We start from the raw sequence: 14,896 nt of genomic DNA on the forward strand, positions 1-14,896 counted from the left end.
AAAGGCGGCATTTCGTGAACATCAAAGCAGTGGGCCTTCTGTACTTGTACTATTATATATTCTGTGTCAAAACGTAGAAGCTAAATTTGACCAGCTTCCCGGTTTCCGATTGAGCTGAAATTTTACACACGTATGGTAATCACGTGACCATGCAATATTATGGTATCATGGAGCTGATCTGATGATGGAGCAGAAAGGTGGTCATAGGAACTCTGTTATGAAACGTCGTATCGCCATCGAGTAAGGGGTTCTCGGAAAGCAAAGCAGTGGATGACTGTTGAAAGAAAGGTACAGTCGGCGATATAAGCTTGTTCCAAAAATGAAATTTTTGCAAAAACAACTTATTACTATTTCTTCTCGCGTTAGACAGAGACAAAAAGTAGCCTTTGTCACTCTCCGTCCCTTCAGCTATCTCCACTTAAAAAATCACGTCAATTCGTCGCTCCGTTTTGCCGTGAATGACGGACAAACAAACAGACACACACTTTCCCATTTATAATATTAAGTATGGACTACCTCTGCATACATGAAATGCCACCCAGCTGTGACGCACTCTGAGCCAGTCAAGTCTTCAGTGTAGTCAATGCCGATGGCCCTGAGAGGCTGCTCGACCATGGCGTCAGGAATACGTTTCCTCAGCAGGAGCAGAGCTACTGACGCCTCCAGCATCTGCTTTCTTGTATCGCTGTCTTTTGGGACTGGGGACAATGTAGATTAAGCCAGTCAAATTAATATCCTATAATGAATCCACGAGAATGTCACTTACGACGTACTTTTGCCTCGTACGAGCTACCTAATTCAATCAATCCGTAAAGTTCGAAAAATGCTGCTAATTTGTTAACCAAGTCATGAAAGGTTGTCAGATACAACTTCGCTTTCTTAGCGACTTCACAAGTATTAGAAGAATTGCATGTAGTAAGCGACATTCTCGTGGAATGCTCCTAATATTGACTCATCCTCCTTGCGTTATCCCGGCATTTGCCACCGCTCGTGAAAGCCTGGGATCCGCTTTGACAAGTAATCCCATGATTTGGCGTAGGCATTGTTTTACGAAAGCTACTGCCATCTGACCTTTTAACCCGAAGCGTAACTAGGCCTTTTTGGAATTAGTCCGGTTTCCTCACGGAACCGGTGTCACCGGAAAGCGACTGGCAAAAATCAAATGACATTTCGCACATAATTTCCGAAAAACTCATTAGTACCCGCCGGGGTTCGAACCCGCGACCTTCCCGTCTCGGCCTCCAGTGGGCCTTGTCGTTTTTTCTTTCATGTATGATATCTATTTCAGTTTATGAAACTGTTGCATTTCTATGGAGCTCTAAATAAAATTATACCATACGTTTAGGTATCACGGCTCTGATGATTTGCACCCGAACGCCTCTTGAGGGGTGTCGGTAGTTAGTCCCAGTAACTACGGTGATCGGCCGCTTGTCGTCTAATTCACCTGAAAAGAAAACATTTATATGTATTCACATGTATTGTCATACTCATGCCTGTATTCCCAAAAGGGGGTAGAATACACGCAATGCAAGAGCTCAGGTAAAACAATAAAAACATCACAGATGTCATATATATTATAGGTACCATAGATCAAGCAAACGTATCTACTTAGCGTGTCAAACGAAGTCACTAAAATTCACGGAGTTGTCCGTCTTTATTCGCAGCTTGTAGCTTTCGGGCGCCAATTTTTGTAACTTGAAGTCAACAAAAACATACAAAATGCCTTGTTACGTGATATTTAATTGCAACAACACAAAAAATATGAACACTCAAGGGGGTGAGACATATTTAAAATCACATCACAATTCAATCACAATTTCAGTACAAAATCTGACACGCTAGGACCCTATAACGCTAGGACAAATAGATGAGCTTGTTTCTTCTATCTAAATCTAGTTCTGTGAAAAACATATTAAAACTATGTAAACTAAACCTAACTTTACCTTCTAACAGCATCTGCAGATGTCTCCAAGTCGCTGCCAGTTTCTAATGGGCCCATAAGACTGGCCGCGTTACCTCGTTGCATGGCAATGCCAATGCGTTGAGCGATGAACGAGCAGCCACGACATTGGTCTAAGCGCGACAGCGGTGAGCGGCAGGCATACGTGCGAATGAAAAGTCCCATCGCTGTGTCTCGCTCCAATGTATGGCCGCCGCTCACCGCTGTCGCGCTTAGACCAATGTCGTGGCTGAGCCGTTAGTGTAAGGTTTGAGTTGACGCTCGGAGCGAACGCTCGGCAGCGGCGTGCAGCGAGGCGAACAAGCGTGCGTCCACCTTATTATGCAGCGTCGACTCAGGAGTTCCGGCCCAGCCACGACATTGGTCTAAGCGCGACAGCGGTGAGCGGCGGCCATACATTGGAGCGAGACACAGCGATGGGACTTTTCATTCGCACGTATGGCTGCCGCTCACCGCTGTCGCGCTTAGACCAATGTCGTGGCTGTGGCATTCTGGGGGGTTACCATGACGTGCTAAAAAAGCCGTTCAGTTTAGGTTGATAGAGAGGGACGGAGCTATGTAACTGCTATATAGGTGTGTCCCTTTCTCTCAACCTAAACTGAACGTCTTTATAGTACGTCATGGTAACTCCCCAGGACACTTGTATGAGCTTTAATAGGCGAGACGACTAAAAAAATACTAATTAGTCCGTCAGTTAGATTATCAAAGAATTTTAGAGTTTTAGACACGTATTTTTTCTTTTTTCTCGTAAATGAAAAATGACGACGGTACAGCGCGTTGAAGTTCCGCGTGACGTCACGCTTAGGTACAATTTTTACTTTAGAAGTGACGTCACAAGCCCCATCTCCGGAACTTTGATGCTATATCTTTGTATTTTTTCATTAATTAGAAAAAGTGAAAAAGATGTGTTCAGTACTTTTGGACGATCTAACTGACGGGCTAAACAGAATGCCATTTTTAGGGTTCCGTAGTCAACTAGGAACCCTTATAGTTTCGCCATGTCTGTCTGTCCGTCCGTCCGTCCGTCCGTCCGTCCGTCCGTCCGTCCGTCCGTCCGTCCGTCCGCGGATAATCTCAGTAACCGTTAGCACTAGAAAGTTGAAATTTGGTACCAATATGTATATGAATCACGCCGACAAAGTGCAATAATAAAAAATGAAAAAAAATGTTTTATTAGGGTACCCCCCCTACATGTAAAGTGGGAGCTGAAATTTTTTTTCATTCCAACCCTAACGTGTGATATATTGTTGGATAGGTATTTAGAAATGAATAAGGGTTTGCTAAGATCGTTTTTTGATAATATTTATATTTTCGGAAATAATCGCTCCTAAAAGAAAAAAAAGGGCGTCCCCCCCCCTCTAACTTTTGAACCGTATGTTTAAAAAATATGAAAAAAATCACAAAAGTAGAACTTTATAAAGACTTTCTAGGAAAATTGTTTTGAACTTGATAGGTTCAGTAGTTTTTGAGAAAAATACGGAAAACTACGGAACCCTACACTGAGCGTGGCCCGACACGCTCTTGGCCGGTTTTTTTAATGTAGTCGTCATCCCTATTGTTTGACACGCTCGCCACGCACCCCGCTCCGGTGCACGCCTATTTTTTTTTTTAACCTATGGACGCCTGCAACTCAAAGAGTGTCACATGCGCGTTGCCATCCCATTAGAAACTTGTACATTCCCTTTTGCTGTGTTAAATACACAGTAATAAGGAGTGCACAAGTTCCAAGGAGGGTTCGGGTTGCCGACGACGCAAAGGACAATAGACGGCATAAGTCAGTTCCGTAAGTCCTCCCGTCATCAGCACACCGCACCCTCGTTGAGCTTTGGCAGCCTTACTCACCGGCAGGAACACAACACTATGAGTAGGTTCTAGTGCTATTTGGCTGCGGTCTTCTGTAAAGCTGAGGTACTACCCCAGTTGGGCTCTGCTCTAGATTCGAGCGAGATGATATCCGCTGTGCTGTGCCCTACCACACAAAGCGGAATATCATTCGATATGCCCTTCCCCCTACAAATGAGGTTACATTGGTCACCAATAGGTAGACTTTAGTAAAAGTTACCATTAGGTCCGGTAACGCACACCGCAGCTGTAAGTACGACGACGCGGGACACCAGAGACCCCACGCAGATGCCTCGAGACCGAGATTCAAAGTATACCTAAAATACAACAAATGTCTTTAGGCTATGTACGCACTAACCGCCTAGCCTAGGATTGCAAAGAAACGGTTTTTTTTCTGGCTTGAAAAAAAACCGAGAAAAAAAAAACAGTTTTTTTTTCTGGAGTAGGTATGTGTTTTTTCTAAAGTACGAAATCTCAAAATTTGCAAAGCGGTTAATACTTTATACGGTTTTTTAGACTTAATGTTAACTATTAAACGAATTTCTTCAAATAACTTTAATTTCTGGTCTTATAAAAGTAACATTTACGAAATCTGTAGTTGGTAGTTATCACTGTTTTCTGTTGGTAACACCACCGCCTCTCCACGCTCCACGCCGCGTCGGGGATTCCCCAATAAACGTTTGTATACTGAGTGTTTATCGAATTAAAACATTTTAATTCGATAAACATCATTCGATAACGTACATACGTTATTGTTATCGAAACACGTTACAACTCACGAAAAACCGTTATTGTCGAATTATTTGTTCATCTGAAAAAAACATATTTAGAAAAAAAACGGCACGTATTTAACCGGGCGACTAAATAACCATAGAAATGGGTATCAAAAATAATAGTTTGGCGACTAAAATGGGGCCTCAAATTATTTAAATATGAGGTAGCATTTTAATGTCATTACGGCTACGGTTTTAATCAGACGCGAGTACCAAGTATTTATTTGGCAACTGAATTATTATATTGGAAACAATTTAAGAGATACAGTTTAATCGGAAAACGGCTATCTGTTAATATAAAATATACAGTTCTTTTAAAATATTTATATACCAAATTAACATAAAAAGTACATTTAAAATTTATACATCGGCACTCATCACCTGAGCTGTCATTTTAATAAAAAAAAAGAACTCTTATAAAATATAATGGTCGACAAAATATTATACTTATGGGTAAGAAATTAGTTGTTTGGGAGTGCTGGCAACTTCGACTCTATACAATGAATTTAACTTTTCATGACGTTTACTCTATCGAATCTAAGGTCGGTCTTACGCAGTCTTAACATCACTCTGAAAGATTCATTTTTTGGCAGGAAAACCTTACTCAGAATATGCCTTTTCATAAATCGTTCCGCAAATTTTATAATATCGAATCTTATGCTGGCATAATGTTAATGAGCAAAATAATCTTCTAAATTAAGAGAATTTCCGTAGATTTTTGTTTGCATAATATTTAGGCAGTAAAAAATTGTCCATCTTCTTCCTATTTCTGTTTTGATAATGAGGCTTGCAAAATACCTAACACTCCTCCTCGCTTCGCTCGTCGTCGTACCTAACGGTGCCTCTGGGACTGTATTTCATATCTTTTTTGCTATCGTTGTTTTGTTCATACAAAGTACCTATAAGAATTATGCCATAGCAAATTTGGTAGGACTTAATATATTGTACTAAAAAAATAATCTAACCTTAACCCACTTTTCTGCTAGCAGAAAATAATTCTGCTCTTGTACCTCTAATATTATACTATACGATTATCACGGTATTTTTTTAAATACCATGTCGGTGGTAAACAAGCATACGATCGGCCTGATGGAAAGTGGTCACCTTAACCTATGGATGCCTGCAACTCAAGGGATATCATATGCGCGTTACCGACCCATTAGAAGGTTATACACTCCTTTTTGCTGTGTATCTACTTATTATAAAATGATATGGTACGCGTTCCCTTATATTATTATTATGAGCCTATTGTGTCCCACTGCTGGGCAAAGGCCTCCCCCCTCTTTTTCCATTCCTCTCGGTTTTGTGCGACAACTGACCAGTCTCTCAAAAAGGAGTCTAAGTTATCCCGCCATCGCCGACGAGGTCTGCCGGATCCTCGATTTGACTCGAGGGGCTCCCACTGCGTGGTAGTCTTGGCCCATAAGTCATCCGCCGATGCGACAGACGTGGCCAGCCCAGTCCCACTTTAACTTGGCCGCTTTCCGAGCCACATCAATTATCTGAGTTTTTGAGCGCAGCGTAGTCTTCCGGATTCGAGATATTTAAATACTACTCGTGGTTTACGGGTCGCAAATACGATGTTTGAATAGAATAGAATAAACATATATTCGTGAACACAGGCAATACAAAATACACATAATAACAACAAGACAGAAAGGAATGAAGTGCCACGAAATGGCCTCACCTTAGCGTGTTGCTGGTGACTTCCAGCGCTGATCTTCCGATGAGACCATCGGTACGTAGCTACCATCAACCCGTTTTCATAAAAAAATGATTTTATATGTGTTTTTAAAAAGACATACTTCCCATTAATTTTTTTAGTTGCCTCCGCAGTTTAAATACTACTTTAAACGATGAGCTAAGTATAATTATTTAGGTGCTAACATCTATATGACTACAAATATTAAGAATCTTACGCTTTACAATACTAGGTGCCAATTATTATTTTAGTCGCCAAAGTATTGTTTAATGTTCCTCGGAAATATTTTTGTCGCTTGAAATTTGCTGCCGTTTTTTCAATAATAATGATGCTTAATATTTGAGGCTCATATATTATTTTTGTCGCCACAATATTAAAACACAGCCAAATTATATTATTGTATGCCCGACTTCACTTCCCGTTTAATATTTTAGTTGCCCGGTTAATTATATGCCAAAAAAAACAATGGTGCTCGTTTTTTTTCATGTTTTTTTTTCATAATTCTGAAAAAAAAAACGTTTGTTTTTTTTTTCTATTTGCATCCCTAGGCTAGCCGCCTGCGTAGTACAATATTTGCGGCTCCGGTTCCATACGTTCCTACCCGCTTACCGCTAGCCACATACAACAATACAAATCCACTTTATTGCACAACCTCAGGAATTTACATAATTAGGAACACACACATTACAATAAATATTACAGAGGTAAACAACAGGCGTCCTTATCGCACGTAGTGCGTACCTAGCCTTATTTATTCCTATCATCCATGTATTGTGTGTCACTTACATTATCACTAATAATACGAGTATATTGTCGAAATGGAAAACTTATGGATGGAACCATGATGACGTCACATATGCTATGCGTTATCTAGGGGTTTCTACAATCTAAATAAATAATCTTGTAATTTGATGAAAGGAACAAGGTTTTTTTCAAAATAGGTACAGTACGATTAACATAAGTTAACGATTGGGGTTTTATATCTATCTTGCTCGCACTTATGCGATCCCGATGAGAGCCGAAGCCGAAGGGTAAAAGCCGAATCGGTAACTGATTTTAATTGTATCAAATGCCCAATTACTCAGCGTTCATTAAGCCCCGACGCAATAATGACGGGGTGTTATAAGTTTGACTGTCTGTCTATCTGTCTGTCTGCCTGTTTGTCTGTCTGTATGTGTGTGACTGTCTGTCTGTGGCATTGTGGCTCCCGAACGGATGAACCGATTTAGATTTAGTTTTCTTTTGTCTGAAAGCTGAGTTAATCGGGAGTGTTCTTAGCCATGTTTCATGAAAATCGGTCCACTATGTCGCGGTCGGGGGTTTTTTCAAAATTTTAATTTTGTGGTTAGGTTATTTTACAATTTCTCATGAAAACTATAGACGTTTTATTTAATTTTTATAACTTACAATGAATGGAAAGATTCCATCTTGAGGTAATTCTGGTTTTCCGCCGTAGGACACTAAGTGATTAAAACCTATAACAAAACAAACATCAGCATCCATAATTTTAGGGGACATTACTCCAATCTGTGCTCAGAGGTCGCCACTTGCAAGTATATGGCTTGCAAGTTAAAGAGGGCTTACCGCGAAGGCGCGAAACTTGTTCGACGTGTCGTGTTGCTTTATTCGCGCGTGGTTCGCGGTAGGCCCTCTATAAACAAACCGCCTTGATAGAACAGTACAGCCTGACCAAAAATAGTAGGAATTAAAAAGTGGCAACATCGTAGTCTCACCCCTTAAGCCCGCTGCAGACTATGCGCGCGAATCACGGCGCGCCGCCGCGCTGCGAACGCTAAAGTAAAATCCACAAACCTAAGGACCAAATTGACAAGTGTGAACAAATGTTGCCACAGTTTGGCCAGTGTCGTTCTCATCGATATTAAAATTATTATTACATCGTAGTTTTAAGGTGCACCCAGACCGGACAATCAAATTGGCAATTTGATTTGCTAATCAATATAATAACTTTTTCAGTGATTTCGACAGATCAAAAGTACTGTAGACCTCTAATTAGAAATTAAATTTTAATTTCACACCAGCAATAATATTATATGAATATTACATAGATATTTATGATATACTTGCCAAAGCGTGACGGGTACTTTATCCACATAGATATGTGATAAAATTGGAAGCATAATACACCGACTGGGAATGAACAATATTTTATAATAAAGACTAGTAAAGTTATCGTCGGAAAGAGTATTTTATTTTTTACCTACAGGCTCGGAAACCTTTTTATGCTTTAAAACATCTACTACCTCGAAAATCGAACAAACCAAAATGTGTCCCTCTTATTTGAAACTAATATACTTATTCTTGATTTAAACTAGTCTGTTATGTGTACTTTGCAACTTGTCGATATATTGTTATCGACATATACCCTTCACTATTTTTATTTTGCTGTTCCTGGTAACACTTTATCTGTCAGTCATTTGTCAATTTAGTCCGTAGGATTGTGGATTTTACTTTAGTGTGGAACTTTCTGCGTATCGAATCCACACTCGCGTTCGCGGCGTCGCGCCATGATTCGCGCGTATAGTCTGGAGCGGGCTTTACAAATCAATATAATGTGAGAAAACAGGAAGACACTGCGATGTTGCCACTTTTTAAATCTCTATTCTTTTTAGTTAAACTGTACTTAAGTTTGCATATTACGTGTCAGTTAATACTGCTCCATAATAGTATTCTCGTGTCGATTTAAAACACTCCCTTCGGTCGTGTTTTAATTTATCGCCACTCGTTTCGAACTTCCTTTTTTACGCACTCGTATCATACGACGTTTTTCAGTACAGATGAGCCTCCGAGGTTTCGACCTGGCATATAAATTAACGAACCGCTTCTCGCACTAGTGCGTATAACCCATATAACCATAATCGATCGCCGTTCCTACGCAAATCCTCCTATTTTGTGTACACACAGGTCTTCGGGTCTCAATGCTTAGTCGCAGTACGGTCGACGTTTAGTCGCGGCGGCCCAAATGGGGACGATTGGTAACAGGCACAAATGGTCACAGAAGTGACAGAAGTGTGCACTACGCGTGCACACATTGTTACCGTTTGGCGACTACTTTCCCAAAATCATTCATTCATTTCATTCTTTTCAAATGGCGACTGTCAGAGACGTCAAAGTAAAAAAGAAATAAAATCATTTGACATTAAAATGTAATGGCGTAAGAATTTGTTAAAGATAAAATATTGTTTGCATTTGTAATATAATGTGGGCTAATTACCATGGCCAATTAAATTGTTCGAGTGATTTCATAAAATAAGCCTAAATTTATCAACGCGCCATCAATTTACCTCAGTTTAACCAGTAATAATATTATTGACTACTCGGTGTTTGCGTGTTATGTATATTGATTGGTGAAGTTTTAGTGCTCCGGTGCATATACTATACTGAAATAATAAAAATAATGCCTAGAAAACCAATAAAGTTGTTAAAATATGGATTAAGACGGTAATATTCCATGTAAAAAACAGTCGCCAAACGGTCACCAAACGGTCGACAAACGGTCGCAAAATGGTCGCAGCGTACACGCGTGACCGAAAGCAGTGAATATTTATTATATTTTCAAAATGGCTTCATGTATTATTTTTTTCCAGGTATCCTCAAACTTTATAAACAATTAAATATGCCGTCGTACTCAGTTGCCCTCACTAAAGAAGATTAAAAAAAAATTGTAACGTGCGTACCGAGCTGCTGGGTTGTAAAGGATCGGGGATCATATTATTATGGTTTTCTATAGAGCAACTAGTATTTTGCGGCATTTCACAATTGACACTTGTTGAAGTAGTCGTCATTAATATTACTATCAACATTAATTTCAGCGATCTGTACTTCTTAAGTCAAGATTTTTGTATAGATAAGTGTCTACAAATTTGTAATGTTAAGAGACATAAATAAAACGTAGTAGAGTAAATAATGTGTTTTTTTTGTAACCCAAACAAAATACTTGTAGATACGAGTGCGGAAAAGAGGAAAATCGATACGAGTAGCGATAAATTAATACACGAACGAAGGGAGTGTTTTACTTCGACACGAGTTGTGAATGTTTTTTTCGCACGTGTATCGTACGACGATTTTCAGTACCTAAATCTAAGCTAAGAGTTTCTACCAGACAAGAAATGAATCATTGCTTGATTTGCTCGCACTACTGCGTTAGAAAAAGCAGCATCTGTACTGAAAAAAAAACTATCATTGCGCAACAGAAATTATATTAATATCACAGTAAATACTCTATTTCATTTGATTCCTACTTTTATCGTGTAAAGCAACACTACAACTCATTTTTATCAATAAGAATTAAAAATTATATATTTAATACATTAAGTATATAATACAACACCTCTCGTAATTAATGACTATGACGGCAGGAACTTTAAATCACTTTTTTCTACTCCCGAACTGTTATTCGTCATTTACAGCGTCGTGCATAGATCTTTAAAACCCTACATAAAAGTCTATTCCCAAAAGCCAGCGTCCGCCGGCTTTCCGCGCATGCGCGCAGTATCTAAATAACTGAAAACGCATTGTTTGGCTCTGTAACCATGGCAACGCATTGTTATAACGATACTGCGCGCGTACGCGGGAAGGCTTTGGGCAACTGAGCTGCCAGTACAAACCATTGCGTCAAAATACAGGAAACAGTGTGAATTTGACGAAAGTTACTCAAGAAAACTATTAAAAACTAAGTGCATGGTCGTAGAAAAAGTATTGTATGCAACGGTGTTTTATAACGGAGTCAAAAAAATACTCGTGGTGTCTTAATAACAATTTTCGGCTTCGCCTCAAATTGTAACCCAAGCCACTCGTCTTTTTTGACCTCCTTTAAACGCCTGTTGCATAAAACACTATTAGGACTTGTTTGCACTGACAGTACCATTTAATCAATTCATTATTGTATTCCAGGATGGGAATCTTCCTGAGCAGTGGTGGCTCCTGCACCGTCAAATGCGGCACCAGGTCTTGCAGCTCGTAGATAAAAGGGACAAGACCTGTGCAGAGCTGGTGACGACCTATGAGAACACCGCAAATGTGAGGCATCTGAGGAGCGTCGAAGATGTCATGTGTTTCAAAGACGTAAGTTATTTTTCCCCTCACTAGCTCGGAAACACGTGTTTTATTTAAAACAATTTAAAAAATGCATAAAATAATTTGACCTTGAATATAGTCAATTTTTCTGTTTTAAAATCGATAAAATCGAGGGTGAATCTAGTGATAATAGTTATTTGTTATACAAGGGTGCAAAGTTGTATTTTAACGCAGAGTGTGGAATTGAAAAACGAGCAAGTGAAAGGATTCAATAGTTGAACCACGAGCGAAACGAGTGCTTCGAGAATAGAATCCTGAACTTGCGAGTTTTTTAACACACGAGAAGTAAAATACATTTGCACCCGAATGTAACACAAAACTTTTCCCCTCACTATAGCGAGGAAACTACAACGCAAAAAACGCGTTTATCACTGCTTCCAGTAGTTCCACAGGTGGTAAATCATCGTCATCACTAGATTCACTCACTTTTATCAATTTTAAAGCAGAAAAATGACTATATTCAAGGTCAAATTACTTTATCCACTAGTGGATAAAATGCGTTTTTACCCACTGGTATTAAAGAACAAAACACGTGTTTCCGAGCTAGTGAGGGAATAAATGATTTATCATCTGTGGAACTACTGGAAGCAATAATCGCGTTTTTTGCGTTGTACAGTCAGCTGCAGAAAAAAGTAGACCCCCTTGCATCCAATTTTTATGCAAGGGTGTCTACTTTTCTCCGCAGCTAACTGTACTTTTCTGCTATAGGGAGGGGAAAAGTTTTGTGTTACACACGAGTGCAAATGTATTTTACTTCTCTTGTGTTGAAAAACTCGCCAAGCTCAGGATTCAATTCTCGAATCACTCACTTAGCTCGTGGTTCAACTCGGCGTTAAAATACAACTTTTCAGTTTGCACCCTTGTTGTATTTATGATATTGTTTCGCATAATGATGTCATAATGTGATCATTGCCAGATTATAAAATGGTTTGCGAATTCAAGTCACGCCCTAGGCAGTATTTTTCGCGCATTTTTCTCTGTGTTATGTAATGCTTTGTTAAACAAAGTGTTTTATTATTATTACCTATACGTTGAAAATTCCATACGTCATTAATTGAATTATACATTACAGCCAAATAACACAGCTCAGCCTTGTCATGTAAGTACATATTTTTTAAAAGACAGCAAACAGCTTCTATCGTCAGTATTTAACCTACATCTCCACATCATTTTCATTCATTCATTTTCATTTCATTTTTTGTTCACATCGGCACTTTCCATCAGGTGAGATTGTGGTCAAATGATTTACCTGTTCCTCATAATTAAAAAAAATATGCCCATGCATTTTTGACTCTATTGACAGCGTGTCAAAATTCAAATTTGAATAAATCTTTGTCATGAAGGTCAGGCATTTAAGGGTTAATACGAATTTGGTGGGTTCCTGTCGGTAGTGACCGTTCCTGCTAAGCCTATGGCCCTTGAGTACGGTCTGGCCTAGCGTGAAGTGACCCTGCCTGCTACGCCGCGGTCCCGGGTTCGAATCCCGGTAAGGGCATATATGTATTTGTGTGATGAGCAGTGAGCACATATATTTGTTCCTGAGTCATGGATGTTCCTATGTATATAAGTATTTGTATATTATATATATCGTTGTCTAAGTACTTGCAACACAAGCCTTCTTGAGCTTACGGTAGGACTCGGTCAATCTGTGTAACGCTGTGGCTTGCGTGGGCCACGGTCGCGCGATGGTCGCGCGACGGCGATGCGATGCATACGAAATCAAACCTTATCGATATGGAAGTATGAGACGCGACGGTGACCGGTCGCCCACGCAAGACACGGTGTAAGAATGCCCTATAATATTTATTTAATTCAAGACCCCACCAGCCTAGTCCACTTTACGCCAGCCTGCTCCACTGACCGCCTCCACGTGGAAGAATTTCCTATTACATTTTATTTATATGTACTAGCTTTTGCCCGCGGCTTCGCTCGCGTTAGAAAGAGACAAAAAGTAGCCTATGTCACTCTCCATCTCCTCAACTATCTCCACTTAAAAAATCACGTCCATTCGTCGCTCCGTTTTGCCGTGAAAGACGGACAAACAACACTTTCCCACACACACTTTCCCATTTATAATATTACTAGCTTTTGCCCGCGGCTTCGCTCACGTTTGAAAGAGACAAAAAGTAGCCTATGTCACTCTTTATCCCTTCAACTATCTCCACTTAAAAAATCACGTCAATTCGTAGCTCCCTTTTGCCGTGAAAGACGGACAAACAAACAGACACACACTTTCCCATTTATAATATTAGTATGGATTTATAATTTATAATATTAGTATGGATTACAATAACTATATTTTTGTATCCATATTTGACGACCGGTCTGGCTCAGTCGGTAGTGACCCTGCCTGCTAAGCCGCGGTCCTGGGTTCGAATCCCGGTGTGAGGGCATTTATTTCATTTATTTGTCTGATGAGCACAGATATTCATTCCTGAGTCATGGATGTTTTCTATGTATATAAGTATGTATATCGTTGCTTAGCACCCATAGTACATACAAGCTTTTGCTTAGTTTGGGGCTAAGTTGATCTGTGTAAGGTGTTGTCCCCACCAATAATACACATATTTATAATTTATTTTTTATTTATCCAGGGCATGTACGGAGCCCCAATAGTGTGCGCCAAGGGACAAATCGTGGGACTCCTGACCGCCCCGTCCGCGCAATGGCGATATTGTGACCACATGTCTATCCTAGTACACAAACTCTCCAGTCTATGGAACAGGGCATTCTTGCAGTGTTTTGAAACGTAAGAACCTATGGCCTATTTGACCACAGTCACATTGACACTTGACACTGTCAATTTTGAGTTAGATACCTAAATAAGTTTAATATCATTAGAGTCTGTTCGGAAAGTCAAGAGCTGTGGTCAAGAGTCGTGGAATCCATTGGGCCCCATACATTTCACGACTCTCGACTTTCCGAACAGTGTGCGTAGCCGAATGCACAAACGCTTCACGAAACGCTCACGAAACGCTCACGAATCGTGAGCAAATCGTGAAGCGTTTGGGCATTAGGCATTTCTGTCTGGTTCTGTCGCGCCAATACGCAAGAGCGATAGAGATAGATTACATTTTTGCGGCGTTTGGCGTCGGAGAAATGCCATTCGGCCACGGGGCCAGACTCTAGTCAGTGACAAATCGACAATCTTTGTTGAACAGGCAATGAACGGCGAAGTGTGACTGTCGGACGACAAATGTCATTGTGGTGAAGCAGGCCATGATACATTGGCAAACAATTTTGATAACCCCGAATCCGCAAGGGGCCGAAGAACTCCGTAAACTAACCTAATCACAAAATTAAAATTTTGAAAACCCCTGACATAGTGGACCGATTTTCACGAAACATAGCTAAGAACACTCCTGACTAATTCGGATTTCAAACAAAACAAATCTAAATCTGTTCATCCGTTTGGGAGCTACGATGCCACAGACAGACACATACAAACAGACAGACCGACAGACAAACACGCCAAACTTATAACATCCCGTTGTTTTTGCGTCGGGAGTTAGTAAATAGGTAACT

The 14,896-nt window shown here is 40.0% G+C and overlaps 2 protein-coding genes across 2 annotated transcripts; one reads left to right on the plus strand and one right to left on the minus strand.

The window, feature by feature from the left end:
* Positions 1-501: 501 nt before the first annotated feature.
* Positions 502-7,795, minus strand: LOC125236925. The gene is made up of 4 exons (XM_048143842.1): positions 7,685-7,795; positions 4,023-4,119; positions 1,340-1,444; positions 502-698 (listed from the first exon to the last, which is right to left on the minus strand). The coding sequence occupies exons 1-4, from the start codon at positions 7,793-7,795 to the stop codon at positions 502-504; spliced, it is 510 nt and encodes a 169-aa protein (XP_047999799.1).
* A 2,848-nt stretch (positions 7,796-10,643) lies between these two features.
* LOC125236926 lies at positions 10,644-14,124 on the plus strand. Its single transcript, XM_048143843.1, has 4 exons — positions 10,644-10,649; positions 11,189-11,359; positions 12,444-12,470; positions 13,966-14,124. Exons 1-4 carry the CDS (start codon positions 10,644-10,646, stop codon positions 14,122-14,124), a joined length of 363 nt encoding a protein of 120 aa, XP_047999800.1.
* The last annotated feature ends 772 nt before the right edge of the window (positions 14,125-14,896 follow it).

This window comes from Leguminivora glycinivorella, chromosome 20, assembly GCF_023078275.1.
Source record: "Leguminivora glycinivorella isolate SPB_JAAS2020 chromosome 20, LegGlyc_1.1, whole genome shotgun sequence".
Taxonomy (NCBI): domain Eukaryota; kingdom Metazoa; phylum Arthropoda; class Insecta; order Lepidoptera; family Tortricidae; genus Leguminivora; species Leguminivora glycinivorella.

What these genes read in the sequence shown, in the direction of transcription:
- LOC125236925 (XM_048143842.1), bottom strand. Translation starts at nt 7,795, where the DNA reads ATGTCCCCTAAAATTATGGATGCTGATGTTTGTTTTGTTATAGGTTTT. An exon ending in ATGGAATCTTTCCATTCATT is followed by an intron (nt 4,120 to 7,684) that starts GTAAGTTATAAA and finishes GTTGTATTTTAG; the next exon opens with GTATACTTTGAATCTCGGTC. An exon ending in CAGAGCCGTGATACCTAAAC is followed by an intron (nt 699 to 1,339) that starts GTATGGTATAAT and finishes CATTGTCCCCAG; the next exon opens with TCCCAAAAGACAGCGATACA.
- LOC125236926 (XM_048143843.1), top strand. An exon ending in ATGTCATGTGTTTCAAAGAC is followed by an intron (nt 11,360 to 12,443) that starts GTAAGTTATTTT and finishes TATACATTACAG; the next exon opens with CCAAATAACACAGCTCAGCC. An exon ending in ACACAGCTCAGCCTTGTCAT is followed by an intron (nt 12,471 to 13,965) that starts GTAAGTACATAT and finishes TTATTTATCCAG; the next exon opens with GGCATGTACGGAGCCCCAAT.